This window comes from Tetrao urogallus, assembly GCF_951394365.1.
Source record: "Tetrao urogallus genome assembly, chromosome: 1".
NCBI lineage: Eukaryota > Metazoa > Chordata > Aves > Galliformes > Phasianidae > Tetrao > Tetrao urogallus.
The window spans coordinates 179,686,481-179,714,344 of NC_136813.1; the positions used below are offsets into that span (position 1 = coordinate 179,686,481).

The following is a 27,864-nucleotide window of genomic DNA, read 5'->3' on the forward strand; positions in this document are numbered from 1 at the left end:
TAAGTTCACTAAGAAAGAACATCTCAGTCAGTCACCAAGAAAACAGTAGGGAAGATTCACCTCCTGTAACTTAGTTGCCTATAATGAAGACGCAAACATTGAAACCAGATCTGGATTCCCTTAATAATCAATGGTGAGGGGAAGCCCACTGTATTTTAAACTTACATGTTAGGATGAAATTGACAGTGCCCTAGAAGAATCTGTTTTATGCCATTAGTTTCAAAGGGATCTATGAATGACCATTTTGGCTGTAGATAGATAAAATCAGCTGAGAAGACTCTTCACTCATATCTCAAGATAGACAAAGCTTTTTATTGATTTATAATTTAGAATATAAAATATAAATTATCCTTTATGGTGTAGTTTTTTCTGCAAGCATTTTCAGATTCAAGTCTTTATTTTGTGCACTTTAAAGGACTTTTAGGTAGAAGTACTCTTAGGCCTATCCTTAAGTGTTTTTCCAAATGTTAATCCATGAGCTTTAAGTAATGAAGTGCTGTGCGTCTGTGCTGTAGGACATAAGCGGGTACTGAACACAGAACTCCACTCCCTCATTCAGTCTGGTACCGAGTTTATGGCTTCCACCATCAGGTTTGAGTCCTTCCTCTGCACAAATGGTTTATGCCTTTCTCTTGCAACATACCTTGATGAGGTCCTTCCAACTAATTTCTCTAAAATATAGACACATCTGTCTCTCATGAAAAATCACCCAAATTGCTGCTCCTCAGATTATGTTGAATTGGATTTTTAAAAGAAAGTTTTCTAACCTCCTTTTTCCAGCTGCTACACTGAGCAAATTCCAACTTCCTGCCTTAGAGAATGTCAAAAGGACAATGCCTCCAGTGTTTCATCCTCATTTTAGTCTAGCAGTTATCCTTTGAGGTTTCTTGAAATGCCCAGCAGAACAGCAGTTCATTTTCATGTTCTTGAGTGTGCCACGAGACACAGCCCTTGTGATGCATGGAGCAAAAGCCCTTGCTGTATTAGCTTGTGGAGACCTCTCTCTCTCACTAGTACCTAATATTGCCACTGTGCTGGTATTTCATGCTAGCAAAGGGAGCCAATGCTGACGTGTTACCTATCCTAGAATTGCCACTTGCTGGGGTATGGAGCACCTGTGCTTTGCTAATGCCCACAAAATCGTTGTAAACACATTTAAAGGTGAAAGTGAAATGAGTTCACTCAACTGAAGTGAAAATAAGAAATCTGTTGCTATGTTTAAAGATAGACACAGAAAAGTGGAACTCTTACAGTCCTTGTTGCAACTCATTTAGGTCTGGCCTCTGCATAGTTCCTTTCAGTTTGTTTCCAGCTAGCAGAGTCAAGCCAGCCTGACTCCCAGGGCAATTGATCCCTGGAGATGGGATCTGATCTTCCAACCCAACACTGTTTTTTAGCTGTTGCTTTCCCCAAATAAATTCTGATTTGGGATGAAGGCACCTCTTCTGTCTCCCAATTCCTATTTAGCATAAATTCACCCTTCTGGCATTCTACAGTTTTGGATAAATATAAGTGATTAAAAGGAAACAAATGCTGACTCCACTGCTCTCTTCAAAAGGAATTGTGTGTTACAGCCGAGTGGTTGTGGCTTAGTCACACTTATTTGACTTAACCTATTTACACAGTGCAATCCCCAGCAGACAGATAACAGAGGAAGAGTTGCATTACCACTGTGCTAAAGTGCATAAGCTACATGCAGCACAGCACTCCAAGAGTTCTTGCTGTATAAATGAGAATGATGAGTCTAATTCATTGTTAAAACTGAGTATGATGAAACAGAAAGCAAGGATGATTTGTGTCTAAGATAAAAGGGCCATAAGCACAGTTTGTTGGGACTGAGGAGACACAATGATACTATTTTCCTACCTGGATACACTAAATAGTGATCAAATACCTGAAATCCAAGTATATGCCATTGGTGAAGCGTATATACATGAACTGTTGGGTAGACCTCAAGACAGAACCTTTTTAAGGCAAGACCATAGAAATCATTGGGGTTACAGCAAGAGAAGGGAGGAGGCACGTGAAATTCTGCTGTAGCTGTGGCTGGAAGGATGGCATACCTTGTGGAAGCCAGCGAGTCCGGGCTGCCCAGTTCCTACTGCTGCTTCCCAGAGTTGTGTTTTCCCGACCAGTGATTTTATTTTGAAATACACAGGGGAGAACACATCTTGCTGTCAAAGTTTAAACTGATTAATTTGAAGAGAATTTAATATTGTAAATAATTTTAGAAAGATTGGATGCTCCTAAGGCTTTTTTTGATTTTGCCTGTAAATCTGTTGTGCTCCAGTCCTGTATGCAAGAATTCCTTGTTCTGCAGAAGGCTTATGTTTGTACTTGTTACCATTTTTATTTACCAGTTGAGCCTTTTTTTTTTACCAGCAGAAGTTACATAGTTTAATGATTTCATAATGAGTTAAAAAAAAAACTTATGAGACCTTTGCAATAGACTCCAAGGAACTGAAATTGAGGTGTCTAGAATGTGAAATTCCACTGTCCTAATAGAGTCTTTTATGTGTAATAGCTGTAAATGTGCAAAATAACAGCTGAGTTGAATAGTCTGTACGGTGCTTCAAAAAAGTGTGAGAAAAGCTCAGTGTGCTGTGTGAGGTGGCCAGCTGCATGGACAGGGTGTTGTGTTTCTCTGCACAGCTGTTTTGCTATTAATTTGGGAAGCTGTGAGTGTGAGAAGCAGAATTCTTAAAACCAGTCAGGTCTGTCAAATTGAAATAGTAGGAGGCAAACAGAATTGTACATGGCTTACATGGCTGATCTCATCAGGAAGGCAGGGAGCTGCTGAAATGATTTATTTATCAGCTAGTCGAAAGATGCGTTCTGATGTCAAACAATTAGAGATGTGTTAGAAAAGACTTCTGCCTCTGCAAAGGCCTCAGAAACCTGTTTATGCTTAAATAAATCCTAAATTTGAAGAAATTTGAATGAACTGATACTGTCACTCTAGTGTTGTGAATAAATCTGTGTTCATGTGTGCTTGTGAGAACTTGTCTAAAACTTCTATTATTAGCAGTGCTGGCAAACAGTAGATAACTTTATTTGCATGATGGCTGAGTTTATGCTGAATGAAAGGTATGGGATGTACAGGAATAGGCTTTCTCTAGCAAAAATTTGTTTTGCATACCTTGAAAATCTTCAGGCAGTGTTTGTTCCTCTTGTTGAACAAATTTTGTTACCACGCATTTGGTATTTCAGAGCTTTCTGTACAGCCTGCAACTGGTAAAGATGCACATCATGAAAGTTTCTTGATGACTTGTTTAAGAAGTCAAGTATATTTTTACTGAGAGACTTCTGGATGTAGGCATCTTCAGGAGTTTCCTGGAGGATAACTTTGTATCCTGAAATATGGATACCTGGTGAGGTAGCTATATCCCAGTAAAGCTTTCTTTTAATAGCTATTCTTGCTGTAATATTGACATATGCTTCTAAAATTCACATGCATTTTGTTGATCTTTGTATTCCATTGGCTTTCTATGCACAAGAAAATTTCTGGTTGTTTCCCAATTACAATTTGTTTTACTTGCAATTATAAATATACACTGCAGGATCCTTGCAGAACTGTTCTGGATTTAATTGCTGTTGATGTGTCATCCTGGAAGTTTGATTTCTGTGGTAGTAATAAAAAGCACACAGTAGTGTTTAAAAGTGAAGCGTTAGTTTTCTCACTTTTGCTGAAGGATTTGTGAGTAAAACTTTTGAAGGACAAGAGTAGCAGTCCTTGCATTTCTATTTTCCTGCTCACTTATGTAGTACAAATCATTAATATGTACAAAGCTGTAAGCCACCTTTTAGAAGAAGAACAGGTCTTAGGGAAATGCTCGAATAGTTGACAAAATCAAGATGTGAAAGCTCATATACTGTTTGCAGTTGTGCTGCTGCTGGCTTATATCACATCGTTGGACAGGTGATTTCAAATTCTTAGATTATAAAGTTGAAGATGTGCACGGAGTGGGTATCTGCAAGGGTCTGAGTGCTGTGGTTTTGGAAGCTGAGACAACTGTCTTGGTTTGTTTCTTTTGTCTTGTTCGTGTTATACGAAGATGGAAATCAAATGAATCCAGGTGAGTTCAATGGAAGAACATTGAGACTGAGGAATGAACTATGGTTTTCTTCCACAATCTAAGTTTGGTTAACTAAAAGTTAGAGGAGATGCACGAGTTAAAGAGCTGATGGTGTTCTAACCGTTTCTGCAATCACTGCAGCTGTCTACGCAAGGAGATGCCAGCCAGGTGATTGGACCTCTCACAGAGGGACAGAGAAGGAACATGGCTGTAGTTAATTCACTACACAAACTACACCAAGCAGTTCTGAAGGTAGGCTTCCTTGGATATTCCCTGTCTTTCTATAATATAAATTTCTTTGCTGTGTTGTATGTATATCACCCCACTTGCTGGTGAGAACTCTAACAAATATTGACAGATTTGGGGTTGATAACTGCATCTTGTACATTTGTACAGCTTTTCAAGACTTGGTTGGCCCTTTTAAGCACTGCTATGTGATAAATTGTCAATATTAAAAGAGAAAGGAAATATGTCTTTATAGAGAGTAATCACATCTCACAGCCATTGTTTTTTTCTTATCACAAAATTCTGTTTTTCTGCTGGTAAGCCTGATAGCCCTTGCCTGCGTCTGTCCCTGCCTGAGCTTATCTTTCTGAGGAGACCTTCCCTGCTTTCCCACACTTGTGGCCAAATAGAAAAGAAGAAGGAAAAGGGGAAATCAAGAAAAGCAGCACCTCACATGCATCTCTGTGCATTGCTGCTGTGACCCAAGTCTGGCCTGGAAATGTTTCTCGTATTCAGCTCGGTTATGAACAATTACAGTTTACTGACTCAGTAATATCAGTGGTTACACAGCCTCTGTAAATTAATACAAACAGATATAATGGTACTTCTAGTTAATCATGTTTAAATCCTCGCCTGATCAGAAACAGAATCATGAGTACTCCTGACTGTGGATATGTTTCAAGAATGTTTAAAAAGGCCAAAAAGCTTATAAAATTTGCTTGGATTTTGCAAGCAGATGGTAGATTAACTTTTAAGTCTGCTTTCTCTGATGTATTTAGTAATAAACCTCATGTGCCTTAGTGTTGGAGGGAGTTTGATATGATTCAGTCTGAGTTCAGTACTTATGTGCCTTAAAAATACTACTACATAGATGTTCATAACTGTAAGGAAATTGGTTGTATATTCCTCAGGTCATTCCTTGACTTTCAGTTTGAATTTTACTGTAGCTGCACATAATCAGCTATTCAACATGTAGTATTACATACAAATTACAGTACTGAGAAAGAACATGACCTTTCTTTCAAATGTTTGCTGTAGAGCTGCTTGTACAGTTCTCTGTAAATTCTATACTTCGCAGCAGGAGAATACACCACTTAATTTTATTCTGGTACTTTTAATCCTTCAGCTGTATTTCAGTTGAAGTAGCAGTAGCAACAGAGTCCATAGGAAATTTGAGAGTGAGGAACCGATATTGGTGCACTGAAAATTCTGTCTGTGTAAAACATTTTTGATATTACGTATAATGCACACGTTACAAAAAATAACTCAGTATGTTTCAGTATGAAGTTAAGTGTTGTGGCTTCTAACCATTGTGAATGTTTATTAACATTTATTATTAACAATTACTTCAACCTTGGTAGGTTGTTACCAATCAGAACTCATTCCCAGCAGCTGCTGAGGAAGCGATCACAACTGCCTTAAAGGTAATTGAACACCCAAGATTGAATGCACTGGGGAGGGGGCTGAGGTTTGCTTTGTTTGTTACTTGTAAAATGGTGGCTTCTTTTTCCCAAGTATTCCGTAGCGTTGGTATATGCTAGCCAAAGATACACAAATATTCTGTAATTTGTATTTTGCCCTATCTGCAGCTACGTAAGTGTTGCATGTGCTAAGTCACAGCTTGAATAGCATTTGTATTTAAGAATATTCTCATAATGGATGGAACCCAGATGTCATCTGACTGTGAAAATAAATGCCTTTCTCTGCAGCATTCACACAGCAGTAACTGAATCCTTTATCGCTACCCCTGACACGCAGCCATGCAGGCACATAAAATTATGATCTTTATGCTATCTGGTGCTTTTCTGAAGGGCAGTGTGGATGGGCATGCAGCCCTCTGGGTGCTGTGGGTGACAGCTATCCACATCTATCCTGCTGTGCACTAATCTAGGAGCGGGTGTGTGCAGAGGAATGAAGGGCAGCTTGCCTGTCTTGGGGGAATGAGCAGCTGAACCAGGTGTGTATGCCAAAATGTGTGTCTACAAACCAGGAATGCCAGATCACTCTGCATCTTTTTGATGCGATGCTTTATATACATAGAAGTAGTAAACAGCCTTCTTCACGTACCGCACTGGTAAGATCAGTGAAAGATAAATGCTGTCTTAGGCTTTTGTCCTCCTATTTAGCGATTTCTAATACACAAAAAAGCACAGTTGGAACGAACTGTTTGTCAAGGTATTTTGAGGTGTTAAAATGCAAATGCTTGTAGTTTCTGTTCCTTACTCCTCCTTTCTCTTATCCATTTTAGGCAGTCCATGATCTAATGGGTAGTGCTGTTCAACCATTACTGAACTCTGTAGGAGATTCAGTAGAAGCTATTATCATCACCATGCACCAGGAAGATTTTTCTGGGTAAATACCAGTATTTTTAAAATTTACTATTGCCTTAGTAAGACATCCTGTCTATGCATAATAAATTGTTACTGCCATATGCATAATAAATTGTTATTGCTACAGCGTCCTTGGAGCAAGAGCCCGTGTTTATTAGGGGGAAGGTAGGTGATGTATTATGGTCAATTAACACAGCTATCTATTGAAACAAATTAATGGGGCAGCATATGTATTCTTCACTTTTTTTTCCCCCATATCTGTTGAGTAAAATTCATTTTAAAATGAAAGGAAAACCAAGCAGGGGCCCTTTTTGTCCTTAAAAAAACTCTCTTCTGCTTGAAAAGATTCTCTGCTTTTTTTTTTTTTTTTTCTTTTTTTTTTCTTTTGCCTTTTTTTTTCTGGATAGTTCCCAGAAATGTCAGTACTCATATTTCTTAAAATAAAGCATAAAACTTCTGATTCAAAATTACATACAAAAAATTCTTAACATATTACAAAATGTGAAACGGTTCAAAAAATCTTTCTTATTGAAAGCTCAGGTTTAGCGGTACATTTTTGTGAAGTTTCAGACACCATTTCAAGTACTCTTTACCTGCAAGTATCTCGAGTCTTAACTATACTTGAGACTTGCTTTTGAGCATTGTTTTGGTTGTTATATCTGTTCTGATGTGTCTTACATGATCATGAGATGTCCTGCAGATGCAGAAGATTTGGCCAATAAGCATCACTCCTTTGTATTCTGTCTGTGAAATTCACTGGGAAAAAAAAAGTATTTTCAGAGCTGCTTTTGTTTTCCTTTTGGCTTTTTTAACAAAAGCAAAATCTGTCAATATTTTACCCTCTCTGTCTTTCTTTTGCTGCCTCTAGTAAAATATCTCTGAATAAACTCATTGCAACCAAAGGCTGAGTTCTGTTAGATATCCTATATGCTCAGGTTACTGAGCTTGGAAGAGCTCAGTTGCCAGGCTGTGTTTCAAAGAAAGAGAAAGGTGATTTATTTCTGTGTTTTCTAACTTCTGTGCTGCTTCTATGATAATTTTATTTACTTTATAATCCAGAGTTTGGAGCAATCTAGGAAACTAATTCTAAGAAAATAGATTTGGGATAGGTGAAAGTAGTGACCCTGTGACATGTGCTTGCATTTTCTTATCCATTTTCAGAGTTGTAAATTAACAGCTGGGATATTCACATTTAGGGGCTGAATTTGAGCTTTAGGCTCCAAATGCGTGGAGGCTCTGTAAGTCAGGTTGGAGTGGGATGATTTCCTGCATCTTGCTAGGAAGGGATGAAGAGATATTTTTTGACCACAATGTCAGAAAGAGCTGCAGCATTTGGAGCCTGAATGGTACTCCATAAGAGTCCATTCATTTTTGGTGGTATTTTAAACATAAATTTATCTGTCCCTATTTCTTTTTTTCCTTCTTTTTTTGCAGATCATTATCCAGCTCAGGAAAACCAGATGTCCCTTGTTCTCTGTACATGAAAGAACTACAGGGTTTTATAGGAAGAGTCATGAGTGACTACTTCAGACATTTTGAGTGCTTTGACTTTGTCTTTGATAACACTGAAGCCATGGCACAAAGAGCAATTGAACTTTTCATTCGCAATGCCAGTCTAATCAGGCCCCTTGGTGAAGGTGGGAAGATGCGGCTTGCAGCAGATTTTGCACAGGTACCCCTAATACCTACCCTATTTCTGCTTTTTATCATTGCTTCTTTGTGTTCTCTGAAAGGTATCATCAATGCTTTTGCCCCCAGTGAAGTGTAAGCAGACAGCTGTAGAGATCTGTGCATTCCAGTTCTAAACATTTTCTTTGCAACAGTGGATCCTGAGAGGTGTATCCACTAGCAGTTGGAGACCCCTTGTCATTGCAAAGCACATTCCAGGAGGTGTGACAGCTCCCCATCAAGTGACTGTTCCATTTAAATTCAGTTGCATCTTGAAATTTTATCCAGCTTGTCTGACCTCCTTGATATGTCCATCACTTGCCACCATTCATTTACTTCATTCTTTCTCCTAACGCAATGGTGTGTCATTTTCTTAATTGCTTTAATATATCACAGTGCCAGCAGCAGTTAATCACTAACTCACCTGCCTTGCAGAGTAGGAGGCAAACTAGAGAAATAATAATATCCTGTGGAAGAACTGCCCTTTCATTTTCTTCTGGATTCTCTTTATGATCTGACTTGCCTGTCTCTCTGACTTACCTATGTCTTTGTACTGAACTAAAACACAAAGCAAATTGCCAGATTAATATCCACTGCTTGTCTGTGTTATCTGTTATCATCAAATCTAATTTGTCAATAATAACACTGTGTGATTAACTTGCAAAAAAACAAAGGCATCCACTAGATTGGTGTGAGGGTACAGGTTATCGTTATCCAGGTGGAAAAGAGAATGAGGCTTCACTTGTCTACATACTGAGCACTGCTTCTGGCTGGTAGGCAACTGGGGTAAGAGAGGAAGGCAGGGAGGGGAGGAATTACTGTTTCATTTCCTTGTTGTGGCTGTTTTATTTATTTTGTATTTAAGCGCCCAAAAAGGCAAGAAGAAAAATCTTTGTCAGGAGATGCAGATCAGATTGTGTGGCCCTGTGTCAGCCCTTCAGGGTCAGAAAACCTTCATGTGTGAAAGGCTGCCTCTCTTTCCATGTTCATGCCTGGGACTTTAGATGTCATATCTAATGTAGGAGATGGATATTGGTGCATTTTCATTTGGGAAATTTGTTTTGGCTGTAGATATTGAAAGAATCAACTCCAGCTCTGTCAGCTTGCTGATTCTTACGCAACTGTCACTTCTTAAGCAGTGGATTAAACCATGCAATAGGCTCACATTGAATAAATTTGGGGTAAAGTTTTTGTATTCGTTATTCAAAAATAAAAAACCAGCTGTTAATCTTAGAAGTTTAGGGGAAGTGTTCAATTGCTTTCAGTGGGAAGATTCCATTCCCTCCTGTATTTTGAAGACTGGCATAAAATAGATTAAAAAAAAAGGACACTTGACTCCTCCTCTGGAAAGAATATCGACATTTTTTGTAGTTTATGCTGCAGTGCTTAAGTAAGTTGTATAAATTTAGGAAATATCTTTACCTAATTCTACAGTAAAGAGCATCTGATCTAAGCACCTGTTATTATAATACTAAAAATATCACTGATTTATCTTTTAAAAGCATATTTTTCTCATTTTGACACGGGTTGCCTTTTAAGTAAAAAACGAAAGTGTATTTCTTCTGAGTACAGGGGAATTTGCATGTTCATTCCTGCCTTGATGAGCATAGTTCTTGGGTGGACAAGTGAGTGAATATACATTTTTTATTTCTTTTCTTCTGAATTCTGCAAGGAGAGGGGGAAAACAAAGAAAGAAAAAGGTTTGGAATGCTTTCTGGTCTCTGGCCTTCAACCATTTCTGTTTCTGGGGGCTGACTGAAGTTGTTCTCATCTTCGCACTGCATGATATCTTAGTTTGTTTAAAAGTGGACTTAGAACAAGAACTGGCTGGATCTACTCTCTCTGGTTTTGGAGAACATGTCCACGATGCCAGCTGCCTGGTCTCCTGCTGGAGGGGGTGTAGGTTTGTCCTGGACCTGTCAGCTGCGCGCTCAGTGTGAGTTGTGGCTGCAGTTGACTCATTTGCACACTGTTGTTGGCATGGTGTGTTCCTGTGTCAAGGAACTGTCTGGATTCTTCCGAGGAGAAGGGCAGGTGGCTTCTGCCCTGGGTCAAGAAAAGCAGTGAGAAGGAGCTGAGCTGGACTTGTGGATGGGTGGGAAGGAACAACTTTTCCAAGTGGTTACAAATGCTGCAGGCAGAATTTTTTCAGGCCTAAAAAGGCACTGTGTTGTTGGACTGGTGCCTAAAGGAAAGTACCTGCCTGGAAAGACTATATGTGTAGGAGGAGGTTTGCTTATAAATGTTTCTACTTGTACTCTGTGTTGTGGAGTCATTTTGGATATTCTGAACTCAGAAAAGGTTACGTTTTCCTGCTTAAAAATAGCGTTTGTGATTAAAAAAAAAATTAAAATCTTGATGTTTTGGGGTTACTTGGAGCAAAAGACCTGGGGAATCTGTCCAGATTTGTTTAACTTGAGGTCTTACTAAAACACAGAATCATAGAATGAATTGGGTTGGAAGGGATCTTAAAGACCATCTGGTTCCAACCCTGTTGCCGTGGGCAGGGTTGCCACCCACTAGATCAACATGTATGTTGCAAGTCAAATAATTCTGGGTTGCATTTATTGAATGTTCTTAGCACATTTCTGCCAGGGTACTCAGATATACCATTGCCTCTTACTCATCCCAATAACTTTGGCTGAGAGTCCAGAGTGAAAATTTTCCAACCACAGACTTGTTCTGCTGATAGTTGCCTCAAAACAGCAGGTATTGGTACACAGAACGGGGAAGGGAGAGGTTTCAAGCTCTCGTCATTCAGCAAGCTCAGCTACTTGTACAGTTGTTGTACAGTTATTGGTGTAATTCTGTTGCACTCTCATCCTTTGTCTTATCCTGTTTCTACAGTGTCAGTGGTGTTACTGACTCTAAGGAATATGTTATCTTGTGCATTACTGCTGTTTCAGAAGTAAGGCTGGTTATGTGCTAGTTGGCAGCTGTAAATGTAGGTATGATAGGCATGAAATATGGCAGAGTGTCATGATTTTATAACGATCAGTGCTTACAGGAACACAGAAGCATTTTAAGCCCTAGGAAGTGCCTGCAATGCTGCAAGCTTATTATCACATACTGTGCTGTTTCTTGAGACTCATTGTTTGAAGTACTTCCAGAGTATAGGGTGAATTCACTTCTGTTCATGCTCTCAGCTTTTATACAGGCAATTGCACAAGATTACTTTTCAGTTTGCTCCTATAAAGTCCTGCATTGGGTTGTTTTCATTTTTGTGTTACTGAGATGACCGTGATTCAGTATTCATGCATGTAATACTAAATTTTACTTTCAAATTTTTCGAATTCAGTCAGGCTAGAAAAAATGTTCTCCTGGAGTAAGCAAGCCCTGATGGTTTTTCAGTGTTTATGTTTCCAGGGAGGACTAGTTCTTCTCCAGAGGACCTTTTAGCTTGCTTGATATTCAGAGTTGCTACAGCACTTACTTAGAGGCATACTTTGGGATTTGTGGTTTGTAGTTCACGCCTTCTTAACACCTGATAGAATTGCTGGACAGTGCAGCCAAGAGTGAAGTATGTCTAAATGCAGTCAACTGAGAAATTTATTTGGATGAAATGGGTATTGTACAGTAATATTTAACATGAAAATTAATAGTCTGCTGCATAACACTTGTGAGTCAATATAAAAAAATAGCTATTCATTGATAGAAGTGTAAATACAACTGCACTGAAACAACTAGTCTTGATGTAGCAAAAAGTAAGTAATCCTTAGGCTTCATGCATGAAGGCATGACATGTTGTGCTGTCTTTTCATCTTTTCATGTTTGGTGTAACAGAAAGTTGGAGTCACTGTCTGCCATGAACCCTGTATTGTGTCATGACTGATTATTTTCAGACATTGTTGAAGGAAATGAAATATTTTTATTAGTCCAGTTTGAACTAACTCTGTGCAGTAGACAGCTTCCTATACTTCTCATCCAGATGTGATTTATCCTTGAAGCTTTTTTTGTAGCTGTTCAGTACCGTGATAAAACAGTTTTGATGGGACACAGTTAACACTGCCACCAACTCTTGAAGTTTTTATCAGTATGTTAGTGCAAGACATTTTGGGTGTATTGAATTTTCCTAGAAAAATGTTTTTACTGTAGAAGCTGACTGTGCTAAATTCTAGCTTAGGAGTATTTCTATCTCCTGGTTAATGTGGTGAGAATCCATTTTCCTTAATTAATATGCCTTTTAAAAAAGCAAGGATATTAGGCATTTGTGGTTTTGCAAGTGTAAACAAATTTGTTCCTTTGAGCAAACATGACGATACAATGTAAAAATGCTTTTTTTTTTTTTGTCATTTTTCATAAAATATTCTCCTTTTTTAGACTTTTACAGAGAAAACGAGGGAAGCATCATATTGTAATCACAATTGTAATCATAAGGACAAAAACTAGTAAAGCTAAAATGAACTTAATGTTTAATGCCAACCATCCTGCCAGAGCAAAGAAATTGTTTTCTTAAGTGTGGTATTTTGGAAGCATTACAGCTGAAGGATTTGCTTCAACATCAACTATTTTGGAATTGCTACACGGTGGAGAAATCAAATTCCACATCCCTTTAAGGCCAGCTTGTTTCATATAGTAATTCAGAGCTCTTCTGCTCCCTTGCTTTTTAAAACATTCTCTCCTGCTGAATGACTAGAAAAAAGCATTTTGAGTTAACATTTAAAAACTTGGAATTCATCTTGGCCAGGAGGAAATGTAATTGCTAAAAATTTAATGCTCAGATTTTCCAACTGAAAAAACAGCTTTTTAGTAATGAGAGATCTTGAAAATAGCACAATAGACACTAAACAATAGCTTCACTGTGGAGTTTTTCAAAGCACTCCTCAATATATATGCATTATCTGTATCTATACTATGTATTAACTTCACCCTTGAGTTGCTGAACATAATGCAATTAGCAAAGCCAGCCATGTGATGGATTTTGTACAATATGGCTAGCCAGTGAATAGTTCAACAGATAATTGACCAGCTAGCCATGGGCTATGGCAGTGTCATCTGAGAAGAAAAGCTAATTCAGCTTTTTTAGGCTTAGAGAGCAAGAATCATTGAGAAGAGGAATATGTTTTGTATAAAAGTTGGGCAGGCGTCTATCATTGCGTTCTGTGAAGAGCAGCAAAGTACATGAATATATCATGGCAAAGCAATGGATTTGGAATGAAGTTAGAGGAAAGGAGAGAGTCGTTAGGCCTTCTTCCATTCTAACTCTCCCTTTTCAGTGTGCACTTATGCTTCCTATTGCATCTCTTTCAGCAGATCCTGAGATCCTGTGGTAATGTTTATCTCACATTAGTTGAGGTTGCACATTATGTCTTGGATGCCTGATTTCTCAGTAGATTTAATGAAGACAAGAATTTTCAGATCTGCTATCTCGGAAGAGAAATTTGGAAAAGAAAATATGCTACTTGTCCATATGTTTGTAAAACTCAAAAATTTACAAAAGGCCTTGCACACATTGTACAAATAGTGGCTTTCAGGCAGCCAGAAGCATCATCCAACCTGCTAAAGCTCACCAGAATGCTTTGGAAGCTACAGCTGTATCTCATAGCAAAAGCTGTTACAGCAGAACCACAGTGCATGAATTGACAGCTGATACAGCTTCAGGTGATGATGGGTAGCAAAACTGAAGTGATGTGCACTCGATCCTCTGCCCAAATCCAGCTCTTTAAAAACAGCAGCTGTTCCTAGCTGAGTATGTCCTCCCAGGAAGCCACTCCTGGAGAGTGGTGCCTGCCCACAGGGTGCTCACAGGGACACAGAAGCCATGCAGAGGGCCTGCAGAGGGGATTGCAGAAGAGGCAAAATGCTGTGGCATCTCATCAAGTCATTGGACTCAGACAAATAGCTAAAAGCAAGAGGGGAAAAAACAATCTTGGTTATTATGTGAGGTATAGTTTTTATTGGAGAGATCAGCTTATAAGGCATAGCAGACTAGTGTTGTAAGGTAAAAAAAAAAAAAAAAAAAAAAAAAAAAAAAAAAAAAAAAAAAAAAAAAAAAAAAAAAAAAAAGCCTAACAAAAAAGACAAAAATGAGTTTCTGTGGTTTATGTACATTTTTACCACATTAGTTTTCACTCATTCCCACTCTTTGTGAGTCAGTTTGAGATGGTATAGTGTGCTGCAAAGCTTAAAAACAGTTTTTTTTCCCTTTGGCAACTAGTGCTTCATGAAACAACCATCTGCTGCCATTAAATTTATCTAGCTCTACCAATTCTAATAATTTCCTACCATGAATAAAGGTTGAAGATGAATTAACAGAATTTTCCAAAGAAAATCTTATTCTTCAGCATTTAAGACTAAAAGTGCTGATTTATGGAAGCTGCTAAGTGTATTCAAGAGAAATCATTTAAATTTGTTTTAATAAGGAGTTGGTTAAGCTGTAGAAAATTTCACTTATGTCTCATTACATCATTTTGTGTTTCAGGAGAGAAACAACCATTTAAGACTTACCAAGCAGAATTATATTTTGCTCTGCAGGGATCTTCCTCCTCATGGGTACAGTTTAATCCATGCATTCTGTCTCCACAAGTCAGAATGGCTTTTTGTCGCCTATTCTCAAATTCTCCAAAGCACCTTAAAGAATGATTTTTCTCCCCAGTTCTTCCCAGCTATGAGCCCATGGCTCCCACCAGCTCAGGGACACCAGCTCCTACAGGATGTCAGTGCTGTTGCTTGAAAAGAAGCTGAAGAAATCAGAGCTGCCATTTGTTTTCCAGGGTCTGCTGGGATCTTGTATCATTATGCAGCAAATCCTACTTATAAGCTCTTCTGGGCTGCTTGCTGCTTGTCCCATGCAGCAGAATGGAAGCTTCTTGGCTCCCATACATGCACAGAAGTGTGGAAGCAACTGGCTGACCTTGTGTTAATCTTCATCACCATATAGAGTTTGCACTCCTCCCTGCAGAAATCCTAAGGGTGAACCTGCGCGTGCTCAGCATTGCTCACTTGTGCCAGCAAATTCAGAACAAGGCACTGCAGCTGAGAATTCCTCCTGAGCAGGATGATATTGGCATCCCATGGCATGCTGAACGTGACGCATGTACTACAAAGCCTCTTGGCCCAGGGAGCAGCTTTGTGCTGCGAGAGCTTTACCCATCACCTTTCTGAGGTTCTCCCTCTCCATGTGTGTAGAGGAAGCGTAGATGGCAAGCTGGGGCGCTCTGAGTCTCCCACATTTGTCTGGTGGAGTGTCACCTACTGAGTAGTCCTACAACATGACACACCTGACCTAATTCAGATATTTCCCTCAGGGTTTCCCACAGCAGAAGTGATTGTTTCTCTCCACTGACGATGAAGCTAATTTACAGATGTTGAGAACCAGTTGAGGGGACTCCCATTATGCACACAGAATCTCAGAGTGGCTGAGGCTGGCAGTGCCCTCTGTGTTCCTCTGCCCAGCCCCTGTGCCAGCAGGGACACCCAGAGCAGGGTGCCCAGGGACACAGCCAGGCAGTTTCTGTAGATCTCCAAGGAGGAGATCCGCAGCCTCCAGATAGCTGTGCCAGTGCTCAGCCACTCACACAGCACCGTAGTTTTTCCTCAGTTTCTGATGGCACCTCCTGTGTTCCAGCTTTGTATCTTGTTCCTGGGCATCAATGGAAGGTATGCCATGTATTTTTTAAGTGATGTGCTGCTGTTGAAGGTGGATTGCAGGCCACTGCTTGCAGGATGTGGTCTTGACTAGCATTAACTGCTAATAAAATTTCTTCTAGTTTTAGAAGAACTGAGGCAACAGAGTTTCCCATATTGTCTTTGTTTAAGCTGACAGTGACAAGGAACCCCAGCAGTGCAGTCAGGTGCTTCTTGGGAGCTGGTGTTCCAGCTGAGAAAATGAAAACTGGGAAAAGCAGCAGTATTGAAGGCTTCATTGTAAATACCGTATTATCACAAGTGCTTTGGAGCAAGTTCAGCAATGTTACTTAAATGGGAGGCTATTGTATGGTGGTTTTCATTTCTGATCCTTTGAAGCGTTGTGATTATGCATTACTTGGAAATCAGTTTGAATAATTTTCTAAATTGGGGATTTTAAAAGATCTACACAAAGAATAAAATTTGCATCCCTCTGTTGACTGACACTTCAGGTATGCAAATAAAAGTCTTAATCCCCGTCTGGATTTTCCCAATGTTTCATTTTTTTAGTGGTGGTGTTTGTATTATTGTACATGTTAACCAAAATTTTGCCAGGTAATGGCACTGAAGAGTTCAGTCTGGGATCTGGAGGTGAAATTGTTTTCTCACTTCTGTGTCTTCAGTGATAATGATGGTTTTGTGATGGGAATTTAGTTTCATGTGAATGATGTAAGAACCTAAGCAGAATCTGGCTCTTGTTTGTAAAGACAAGTGAACTGCATATTGCTTAAAAACTAGAGTTTAAAAATTGCTTGTTTTTAAAGATGGATTCTCAGAACAGAGAGTGGACAGTTGAGTAAGAAATAATGCTGTTATGGATGCACTTTTGTCTGTGAGTCCATGGTAGTAGGTCCCTGCTGCCTTCAAGTTGATATAGGTTTTGTGTCCTTGCATTTAGGGCTGAGCATTCATGAATAAACTACCTAAATCTTTTCCTTCACCTAAGGAAAAGGTTTCCAGCTGAAATATGTAGGTTGCTCTGAAAGTAATGCCTCCTATTTATTGCCATGCAAACTTCAACAGATACCAAGAGCACGATAACACTATTTGATAGAGCAAATCCTCAACTACCAAACACTGTTTTCCAATATAGTCACCACTGTTAGCTGTGCATTTTTGCCAGCAATAAACAGGAGCCTATATGCCACGCTCAGAAAAATTTGCACGGCTGTTCAGAAAGTGGTTTGTCTTTCCCATTGCTGTCGCCTGCTGAGATGCACCACCCACCACCTCACTGTGCTCGCATCCACTGGTTGGTCTCCATAAACATCCAGCAAGTGTCAGTGAATGTCAGTGGGGACAGTTTCTTCTGTGTAGAGGAATTCGATTCCACAGCTTTGTTTCATCCACACTTCCATGTCAGACCCCATTCTGTCAGACTGTCCCTCTGCTGCCATCTGTCACTCAGCAACAAAATGTAATGGGATATTGGTGGGAAGGTTCAGCCCCTATTGCCGTACCACCAACATCCACCTCTGCTGTCATGGGCCAATAAAATAAAATAGCAGGCATTACTTTTGGAGCAGCCCTTGTATGTGTGCATTTCTACTGCATTTGTAGTGGTTTGCAGAAACCTGCCCAGATTTCCTTTCTTCCCACTCTGACATCAGAATTTTGGGGCTCTTAATGGAAGTGGTTCATCAGGAAACTCATCACTGTCCACATGAGCTCAGACAAACAAAGCTTCAGCTGCGGGAAGCTCACAAGAGCATGTCCTGTTTTTATCTATAGCTATTGTTTGTGTGCTGCTTGCTGTGTTGCCAAGGATGAGCAGAAGATTTGGCTTAGGCACTGCAATATGAAAGAACAGCTTCTTGTCCCAAAGGCAGCCACCGGTGAGAAACTGATGAGTTGGCCTGCAAGTCTGGGTTATTATTTAAAGGCAGACCACTGAAATACTGAGCTTGATACTTTGGGATAGTCTAATTCAAATTCAAATCCTTGTGTTTACAGATGGAGTTAGCAGTAGCACCGCTCTGCCGCCGAGTCTCTGACCTAGGCAAATCTTACAGGCAGCTGAGGTCATTCAGGTGAGTTGTGGGCACAGCAGCCTGCAGTTGGTTCTGTGATCAAACTGTATTTCAAAACTAATTTATTACCTTTTGTTAGTTCTGATTGAACTGAGGGCTTTTTTGGCAACACCCACAAGCAAATTAGAAATAGATTAAAGTTCTTGTAAATTTTATGCGGAGTATGACTATGATTTAAAAGTCATTGTCATGTAAATCATGGCCAAATGGTGCTTGTGTTGCTTTCAGTGCTGCTTCTTTATGATAGTGAGTTCTGCAGTTGCCTTACATCTTTCCACTGATATATAAAATTTGCAGTTCTGTACTGTTTAATTAAAATAGGCAACTTCGGTACATTTTTTACAATCTGAACCTTTTGTTGAAAACCTGAGATACAGACCACTGGAAAAAAATAAGGTGATTTTATCCTGTGACAATATCGCCACTACAAAGGTATTGTTCTAGTACATAAGACAAGACTTTCCTTCCTTTCACAAGTATATTGTTGCATTTTTCCAGACCACTGCTGTTCCAGACCAGTGAGCATATTGCCAGCAGCCCAGCCCTGGGAGAGGTTATTCCATTCAGCATTATTCTTCAGTTCTTATTTACAAGAGCACCGCCAGAGTTAAAATCACCCTTCCAGGTAATGAGATTAACCCGTCTTTGTTTTCTAGATGTCCTGAGGAGGAACAAATATTTCTGTTTGCCTTGGCTATTTTAGTTAAAAATATTCAAGCTTGCATTTTATGAGACTTATTGACTTTGTTTTCATTGTGACAAAGCTGTTATGGTCATTGATTTCATATTTTCATTAACAGTAGGAAGATGATAATCTGATTTTGAATAGTCTCTTAATTCTTTAGTATTCTGTCATCTCATAGAAGAAAAGGAAGGTCCTATTGTACGCTGCAAGTTGCAGTAAGAAATCTAGATTCAGTTCACTGCCAGGACTGGGTGCACAGCTGATGTGGAAGATACCTCTATGCTTTCAAAATAATGCATTGAGCTATTTCTGTTAAATAGTCTCCGATTTCTTAACTAATTCTGCATCACTGCAGTGTTAACAGTGCCTTTTACTGACTTCACTTATTTTATCTTTGTTTCTGCAGTTAGCGTGTATGTCCTTTTCCACATTTATGTGTAATTGGTGTGTCTTTTTGTTCCCCTGTATCAGAGGGCTGAGTGGTCCATTGCCCGCTACTCTCAGTGGCTCGATGATCATCCTTCTGAGAAAGACAGGCTTGCACTCATACGGTAAAAATCATATTTATTTCTTCTGAAAATGTAAGACAATTGGACAATAAGTTATCGGGACACCAGATCTTGTCACAAAAAGTAGAGAAGTGTGCTGTAGGAGACATAATAATTACTGTTATCCTCTCCCCACTCACAGGGTGAGTTGCAAAATGGGAGAATGTGTAAACTGAACACCTTCCTCTGCCGTATCCAAATCCTCCAGTGCCTTTGGAATGAGCACATTATCTTCTTGGAAAAGAAGGAAACCACACACAGTGATGGTTCAGATTAACACTGTATTTTAGCAGAACTCTCAACCATTAAAAAGTCAAGGCTGCAGCCATCCTGCCATAGAGAAGTGTTTCATGCTTAGACAATGAAAATGGAGATAGGAATATTAAAATGGAAGACTCTTGTTTGTAACCCTTACAGTGTTATTCTTCAAATCAACTGAGGATCTTCAGGAAGTGATAAATTACGTCAGATTTTATGAAATCTTCCTATGGTAGTTAACTTTATAGATGAATCCTATTTTGTGTTTTGAAATGTTAGGAAAAGTTTGTTTTTCAAAACAAACTGCTGTATGAACATCACAGAACTAGTGCATAAATCCACTGGATTCAAGCTTGGATGATCATTTGTCTCCTAAAGGCCCCGCTTATCCAGCCATCTTCCCAGTGCCCTGGCCCAATCTCACTGATACTCACCTGAGTGGCTCAGGAGAGGCTGTCACGTAGATCTGTGCCAGACTCGAACCGGAAGCCAACTCCGTCATTTCTGTGCATGGAGGTGGCCAGCTTTTGCTGAAACTGTGTAAGCTGACTCCAGCTCCAGCCAACGGTGGTTGTACTTGAGAAAATCTGCACTTTTAAAGCAGGATTTAGAATACACAATCAAGAGGAGTCTGCTATAAATATTTATTGTTCTTGAAGCTGATAGCACAGTGTAGTCCAGTGTAGTGCTTGGACCAACTGAGGAAATACTTACTGATCACCAGGAGATGATAATAGGATTTATTTCCAAAATATTAAAGTGCAGATATGCTTCTTCGTATGTGTATTAAAACAGTATATATTGAAAATCATACATGTCATTAGTCTAGTTTAGCTACAAAACTAGGTTTCTTGAATCTCTAGTCATGGCATCTTGAATTATAAGAAATGAATAAGAGATACAGCACTGATAGTAGGTACACAGCTGTATGTGTAACTTAGCAGTGATTAGTTTTACTGTAGTCTTTGTCTTGATAGTACTGGCTAAACTGTTCATTTCTGTGCACAAATTTGAGAATGCCATCCTTAAACTACAACACATTATTGTCTTTGCTTATGATTAAACTTTGTTCAGACTGATTCGGTTAACAGGCTTCTGGTGGTCACGTCCAGATACTGATAAGTTGCTCTGACCACGAAGTTGTTAATATGGTTGGGAGAAGTGTATTTTAGGTGGAGAGTGTATCTTCCCTTGGACCAACTCTTACTGCTGGCAAACAGCCTTTTCAGCTCAGAACTCATATTCATTTTGCATGAGTACAACTATAAAAGTACTTAAATTTCACAACCCTACAAACATGCTGCTGTGAGTTTATCACTTGAACATTTTACAGTCAGGCTGGTCCCTGTGCATCGTACTGTGCAGCACTTGGGCTTTGCCTGAATGTCCTCTCTCACAGGGCACGGAGGAGCAGCAGTGGAGACCTGCTCTTCCTAACACCGCTGGTGGCATTCCAGGGGTTTTTCCCTACAGACGGCTGTTTGTCCCTGCTGGTTGCTTTTCTGTCCGTCTCCAGTGCCACCTCCAGCAGACAGCCTTTTGCCGAGCTGTGATTTGCTGAGCACATCCCTTCCCTGCGGGAAGAGCTGCCCCTGTAGCCCCATGCATCAGGGTTGTGCAGAGCACAGCGAGGCCGGGGAGTGAAGGACATGATTCTGCTGGGCGCACTCTGCTAACTTGTTTGTGCATTGCCATGTGCATCACCCTTTGACCATCTCTTGTCATGATAGTCACTTCTGGTAGGCTGCTGATCCCTGCAGAAGACAGGCAAGCAAACCAGAGCTTGCGCGGCCATCTGTTCCGCTCATACTGTATTTTCCTTAATACAGTATTTGAAGCTTTCTGAGCCCGCTGTTCTGTCCTTTGTCCTCTGCGCCTCCTTTGTGTGTATGAGCCTGAGCTGAACTGCAGGCGGCTTGCTCATTTGTCAGGTCTTGTATCTCTGCAAGCCTTCGTGCTGCAGTTGGGCTGTGCTAATTGGACCTTGTGCATCTTGGGCCTTCGGATCTCTGGCCTACTTCAAGAAATTATCTTTGCATTCGGTGCAGCCTTGCAAATGGTAATTTCCTGCAACTTCAATTTATAACAACTGTGCAATTACTCTGGGGACTTGCTTCTTAGATATTAATTCACACGTGTGATCAGAATCTTTACAGCTTTATATTAAAGCTAATTGCAGTTTTTCTTCAGCACTGGATCTTAAATGCTTCCTATGCAGCACAATGTTCACAATGTTAGTACTATGAATTCTGAGCATTTGGACTGTTTTTATGCATTTATTTCTGCTTGTATTCAGCATAAAGGGTGGGATTTACCTGGCCGGAGGTGCATTAGCTATACTCCCTTTACAGAGAGGAGCAGGCACTGCTGGGGCTGATTCATCTCATCCTGAAGCAGGCACCTAAAATAGGTCAGCTGCATCGTGCCCTGAAAGCTGCATTTTCTCTGTTCCACGAAGGGTGCGTTGGCATGAACCAGGGGGCTGTCAGGCCGACAGCTGCCCTAGGACATGTAAGCTTGGCTGAGATGGCCCTGCTATGTGGCTGGAGCTGTGTGGGAGGAGCCCTTCTGTAAGCAGCCAGGGCACCTTTTCTTTGTTTCTTTTTGTTTTTAATTTTATTAAGTTTGAAAATCCAGCCTATCTCCCATAAAGGAAACCTTACTGTTCCACTTGGCAGGGTTTGAGCCAGCCTGAAGGACAGGGTCCCCCTGGGGTGAACACTTCTTTCTCAGACTTCCCTCCTCCCATTACTGAGCACAGCGAGGAGCTTATCTCCCAAAGGGCTGATGCCTGTGCATGTCCCTGCCAGCACCTCTCGTCCATGAACATGCTTGATGCCAGCTGTTCTGGTTTGCCCAAGCCCAGATGCACCAAGCACTTCATTAGGTAATTTTAAATAAAAAGGAGATGTCACTTGTGCTACAAGTGATGCTGTTGGAGATTTTATTAGGGTTTACAGTACCTCTCCCAGTACGGATTAAACAGCTCTGCTGTTGGACAGGCACGCTCTTGCACATTTTCTACTTTCCCCTATGACTTGAAGCTATGCCAGCAGCTCCTAACAAAGGACCACGCCACATCTGACCCCGCTGCCCTCCAGCTGCCCCACCAGCTGCCTGAGGCCAGGCATGGAGCTGGGCACAGCCCCCTGAGCTTCCCATCGCCATCGGCCCGTTCACCTGAGTCAGAGCCCAGTTGCAGTACTGGTGTTCACAGTATCATACAAAATTAATGAATTAATATATATCATTTAGAATTACTCTAAGTTCACCTTCACAACCATAGCCCAAATCACACACTTTTTTTTTTTTCTTTTTGCAGTTAGATACACATCTTCTTGGGTTGAAATACCGTTTTAAAAAAAGAACTATCTGGGTCTTATATAATCAGCTTGTCCTGATTTCCAAGAAAGCTCATGTTTTTGCTCAAGCAAGTGAAGTAATTTAATAAGTGCTTTAAAATCCTTTTCCGTATGTGGGAGGGTATCTTAGATTTTTTTTCTTACTTCTTATGGCATTTTTAATGAAGCATTAATGTATGCAGAACATCCCACCAACCCTCTTTCCATAGCTCTCTTTTACAAACAGTATTTGTAATGTGTACCATAGCTTGTCTTTGAAAATAGAAACAGATTGCTGAACAGGTTTTATGTCCTTTATTAGACTGGAAGATGCTGAATATAGGGCATTATTTAGTCTAATCCCTTTGAGAGTATGTTTTGTATATTACATAAACAGGGTTTCTTCCATCTTCTTAAACATCAGTAATATAACTATAAATTACATCTTCTATATGACAACAGCTGTGATCTCTGTGCTGCAGACTGGGTGTTACTGTTTTCACCCCCGATGCTTTTGATTTTTCCATTATTATGCATTGGTGTTTTTACAGTGTCCTCTACAGGAGCAAGTGTACCTTTTCTAATAGAGGACTTTAATAGTACAGTGATGGCATCTGAATTGCATTCTTTGCTGCCAGAATAATTTACAAAAGCTTCTTTGAGCTAGGACCAGTCAAGCTTACAAAAATAGTATCATAAAATACACATTTCAGATGGTAGCACTGCTATTAAATGCGTTTGTTGCCAGAATGAGATGCAGTCACGTGGGCACTTCAGCAGCTTCAGTGAAACACGTTGTGAGGGGTTTTCCATTTCAGCCAGCCTAAGCTCCATCTGTGAGCTCCAACAAAGCATTGCTTTGCCCTGAGCAGCTCCTGCACTGTTTGTGTTGCTGCATGTCGTAGACCCAATGTCCCACTCTTAAGTTAGATACCTGTCTTCAGAGAAACAAAACTTCCATCCAGAATGTACTTCTGAAATAACATCTGCTTTATGACCATTTGTGCTTTGTGACCTCTCCCAACCCCTTCCTCCCTCACGCTTCCAAAGCTGCCTCCCTGCTACTCACTGGGCTCCTTGGACTGGGCTGAGGACAGGCAAGGAAGCCTGATGTAAATATTGAATTTGGTGTGAAGTCAGAGTTTGACACAGCACACCTTTGGCTTGAGTTGGGCCATTAAGAGAGGTTCTGCTGTCTGGGGAGAACTTGGCTTCTGTTTTAGTTCCATATAAAACTGCTGATTCTGAATTGCACTTCAACTGTTGACTTCAGGGCATTTAAATGGGAACGTGGGACATGGGAAGGAGTGAATGCGTTTAATGTTATGGTACTGAGAAGGTTTTATTTTCATTATTTAACGGAAAGCTGTGCAAAGTGTGTTTTACTAAAATGCCTGAGAGTTCACCCTGTGGTGTTGATGGAGCGGTAATTATTGTTTGTCTCTTGAGCGGAAAACAGTTGTGGTGTTTCTGGGCTGGTGAAACTGACGAAGTCTGACTTTGTTGCTTTGAAATGAAGCTGTGAAAGAGAAAGCACAAGGAGGGAGCTGACACAGAGCTGCTTCTGTTGGCTGTTTGTCTGCTGGGGAAGGAGGAGGCTCTGGGCAGGCCCGAGGCCTGACTGCCTACAGGACAGCAGGCAGGGACAGCACCTGCCAGTGTCGGAGTTTGCCTGTTAGATCTGATTGTCTTGAGACGAGAGAGAGAAGAAAGATAACAGCAGCCGGGAGGCGCACCGGCAGGACTTTGGCGCTGCCATTGGGCACTTAGGGTGGCCTTAATCTCATTCCCTCTTGTTTGATCTGGTAGGAATAACGCTCTGGGTAAGGACTATCAAGGGTTGATGTGGAATGTCTTTGGGCGCTGCTTTTAGGGTAGAGCTGCCTCTCCCTTTCATCTGAAGTATCTGCTTATCTCCGTCATCTTTTGCAAGGTTTTTTTCTAGCAAGGAGATAATGTTGGGAAGGGATAGCAGTGTTACCATCTGGGTAATGAGCCAACACACGACTTCACCAGGAGGTGTCGGAGCGTTCTAAGTTAAGCAGGTCAATATGTTTTTTTCTATTTGTGGCTTTTGATGACTTAAAAACTATTTGAAACCAACAAACTTTGAAGACTGCATAGAGGAAAAGACAGAGGGGCACTTGTGAGTGGGAGGGGAGAAGGATTCTGCAGACGAATGATTGACAACTACAGCAAGAAAACTGTTACAGGCATTTCTTAACTGTATATAGGGGACAGTTCTTTGTAGAAGGTGACTAAAATCCAATGTGTTTAACGCTTACTGCTGCTCTGAGCACTGCAGTGCTGACCTGAGTGGAAATGTGATACACATCGGAGTGTGAAGCATCTCTCTTCATCTTGACAGCATCCGTGAGCCATCCCTGCGTGCACCTCCCTCCTCTGTTTAGTGCTCACCATGTGCTCTGCATGTGTCCATTGCCACCATGCACCTGCAGGACTAAGAAACACGCTGAGCCGCTCTCTCTTCCCCTGTCTTGCCTTCTCATGGGATTTAAAGCTTACCTGGGGACATGGCCTGTCACTGCAGTCAGCGTTGGTGATGGGAGCAAGGTGAGCTGCCCCTGAGAGTTGAGGGCAGCAAGCAATCCTGTAACTGCTGCTTCCATCCCTGTAGGCTCTGTGATACTCTCAGAGGGAAAAGCAGGATGAAAGCTTTCAGGGAGCTGACCAAGTGCAGAAAGGCAGCTCTATTACAATTATCTATTACAATTATTATCTATTACAATATTTACAATATACAATACAATATGTAATATCTATTACAATTATTATCTAGATCAAATATTCAGTCCCTGCCATTCTGCTTGTGAAGAGGCATAACTTTTCTCTTGCTGCTTCTTGATATGCCAAAAAAAAAAAAAAAAAAAAAAAAAAGCAAAGGGACTCTTTAGGATGTGTTGGAACCAGGTGTGGAGCACTCAGCACTGTCTCATTGGTGAAGAACTGTTACTGAAATTGAAGAACTCTCAAGCGCGTGCAGGTCTGCTGCACCTAGGGCTGCAGTGGGCACTGTGCAGTGCTTGCTTCGTTCCCACCCTGTGCTCAGCAGGAGAGCTGCTTGCAGCTCCTTCCTGCCACATCAGCCTTGAGCTCTGCAGTGTGATGCGCCTGGAAAGTTTGACTGCAGCTGTGTGTGTCTGTGTGCTCCGGCCGGGAGGCTCACGAGTCGCTGCCCGGCAGTGAGGTGGGGGCACCCCAGGCTGCAGCACCTCCAGCACACACACATTCAGGACCACTTCCCCAGTCAGCAACCCAGAGCTCAGCTCTCCTGCTGGGGCACGAGCAGCCAGAGCTGCAGCTGTGCGGAACGGAGCTGGGGTACCACAGGAATGCTCTGCGATGACCTCTGTATGAGCACTGCTGGGGGGGCACCAGGTGCCTGGTCTGTTGGTTATCTGTGGTTTTCTCCTCAGTGTCACCATTTTGCTGTAAACAGCACCATGGAATGCAGGATGAACAAAGACTTTCAGAAGGACCCTCACCCAATTCGTTGTATTTTATGAAGAAATGGGAGGGATAATGGGAAGGAAAAATGAACTAAATTTGATGCTGTGTGTTTGAATATCCATGAAACCGGCCTGGCCTATTTCATGGAAAAGTGTGTCACAGCTGAACTTCACATTACAGTCTTTGTCATACAGATGCATAATTGAACACTGCTACTTAATAGCACCATTAGGTAAAAGGAGACCCTCTACTTTCAGAGCAAGTCAAGTCAAGCTGCGCACAGACAAGTATGCCATCACAATTGCCACTTTTAGCATGGAAGTTCTCTATTTGTGTAATCCACACAGGTGTGACATTCTACAACAGCATGTGAGAAAAACACAGTGAAGATGTATGAGCGCATAGATGCAGTTTGTCTCTGGCACAGAGCAGCATCTCCCACAGGACAGCATTTCAGCAGCCCGAGCCAGGAGAGCACCTGAGGGCAGCTCAGCCATCCGCCGGTGCCCCACTTTCATTGTGGAAGTTGTGCTCTCAGTGTGTGCAGCAGCTGGAGTCTATTCTTTCCCTTTCTAAAGGTTACCAGTACAGCACTGTGCCTGTGTCTGTGCGTCAGAGCTGTCATTTCAAGCCATCTGCAACATGTGCTGCTGATTATTCAAATGTTAACTTGTTCACTCCTCAAAACATGCAGGAAAAGAGAAAAGAGCGTGGAACAATTCTGTAGAGCTTTGCAGGCTTTGTTCTCCGCTTCCATCCACAAAGATATGGGAAATCATTTAAGGAAAATTCCGTAGCAGGGAATGGTTTTGATTAATTTCGATTTTTGGATCTGGAACTTACAGTGCTTTGCACACAGTTTTATTGCTTTAACAGCTTTGGTGTTTTTTTTTTCCTTAGAGGTGCACTGGAAGCCTATGTTCAGTCAGTCAGAGCACGAGAAGGAAAGGAGTTTGCTCCCGTCTATCCCATAATGGTTCAGCTGCTGCAGAAAGCCATGTCGGCCCTCCAGTGAGCAGGAACACAGCCACTCTCTGTGGTGCCACAGCTCTGCTTAGGGTTCATGCAAAGTACCTCCACACACATATGCTTTACAGTGAGGTATGTTTACCTACTTGACCTGTGGAGCTTCTCTCCTCACATTCTGATGGGAATTTCCACACAAATGTTGTTATGAAATTGTACCCTTGTTATGTGCTACTAAAAATGAATCGTTTCCAACATTCCTTTTGCATTTAGAAACGCATAAAATTAGAACATACTCAAATATTACAGTGTAATTGCTGAATATCTCTAATAAGGAAGTAGCTCTTTTTTTCCTACAAGTGCAGTCTTAAAGAGTTGAATACATATTAGCCTTATTCAGAAAACTGTCCTTTTGAAATGCCAGACTCATCAGTTTCCATCTAAAAATCACTAATTTTAACACAAGGAAAAATACTTATAAATAACATCAATGATTTGCTCTTGCTCTTCTGTCACTCGGGAGTCATTTATAATGATATCACCTCTCTTTTTGCCTCAACTGTAATAAAGAACACTGCCTTTCCAATCCTGAACTCAGTATTTCAAGTTCTTCAGCAGCTTCCGAAGCATGAAGTATAAA

The 27,864-nt window shown here is 40.9% G+C and overlaps 1 protein-coding gene across 1 annotated transcript in view; it reads left to right on the plus strand.

Annotated features, from left to right (window-relative positions):
* COG5 (component of oligomeric golgi complex 5) overlaps positions 1–27,273 on the plus strand; it is a gene marked incomplete at both ends in the record, with an annotated part of 182,010 nt that extends 154,737 nt beyond the window's left edge. The window contains 8 exons of the mRNA XM_079542014.1: positions 4,218–4,328; positions 5,663–5,725; positions 6,550–6,653; positions 8,066–8,303; positions 17,879–17,955; positions 18,454–18,580; positions 19,112–19,191; positions 27,159–27,273. Coding sequence (XP_079398140.1) covers positions 4,218–4,328; positions 5,663–5,725; positions 6,550–6,653; positions 8,066–8,303; positions 17,879–17,955; positions 18,454–18,580; positions 19,112–19,191; positions 27,159–27,273 — 915 coding nt within the window. The remainder of the gene's footprint in view (positions 1–4,217; positions 4,329–5,662; positions 5,726–6,549; positions 6,654–8,065; positions 8,304–17,878; positions 17,956–18,453; positions 18,581–19,111; positions 19,192–27,158) is intronic.
* Between the last annotated feature and the right edge of the window lie 591 nt (positions 27,274–27,864).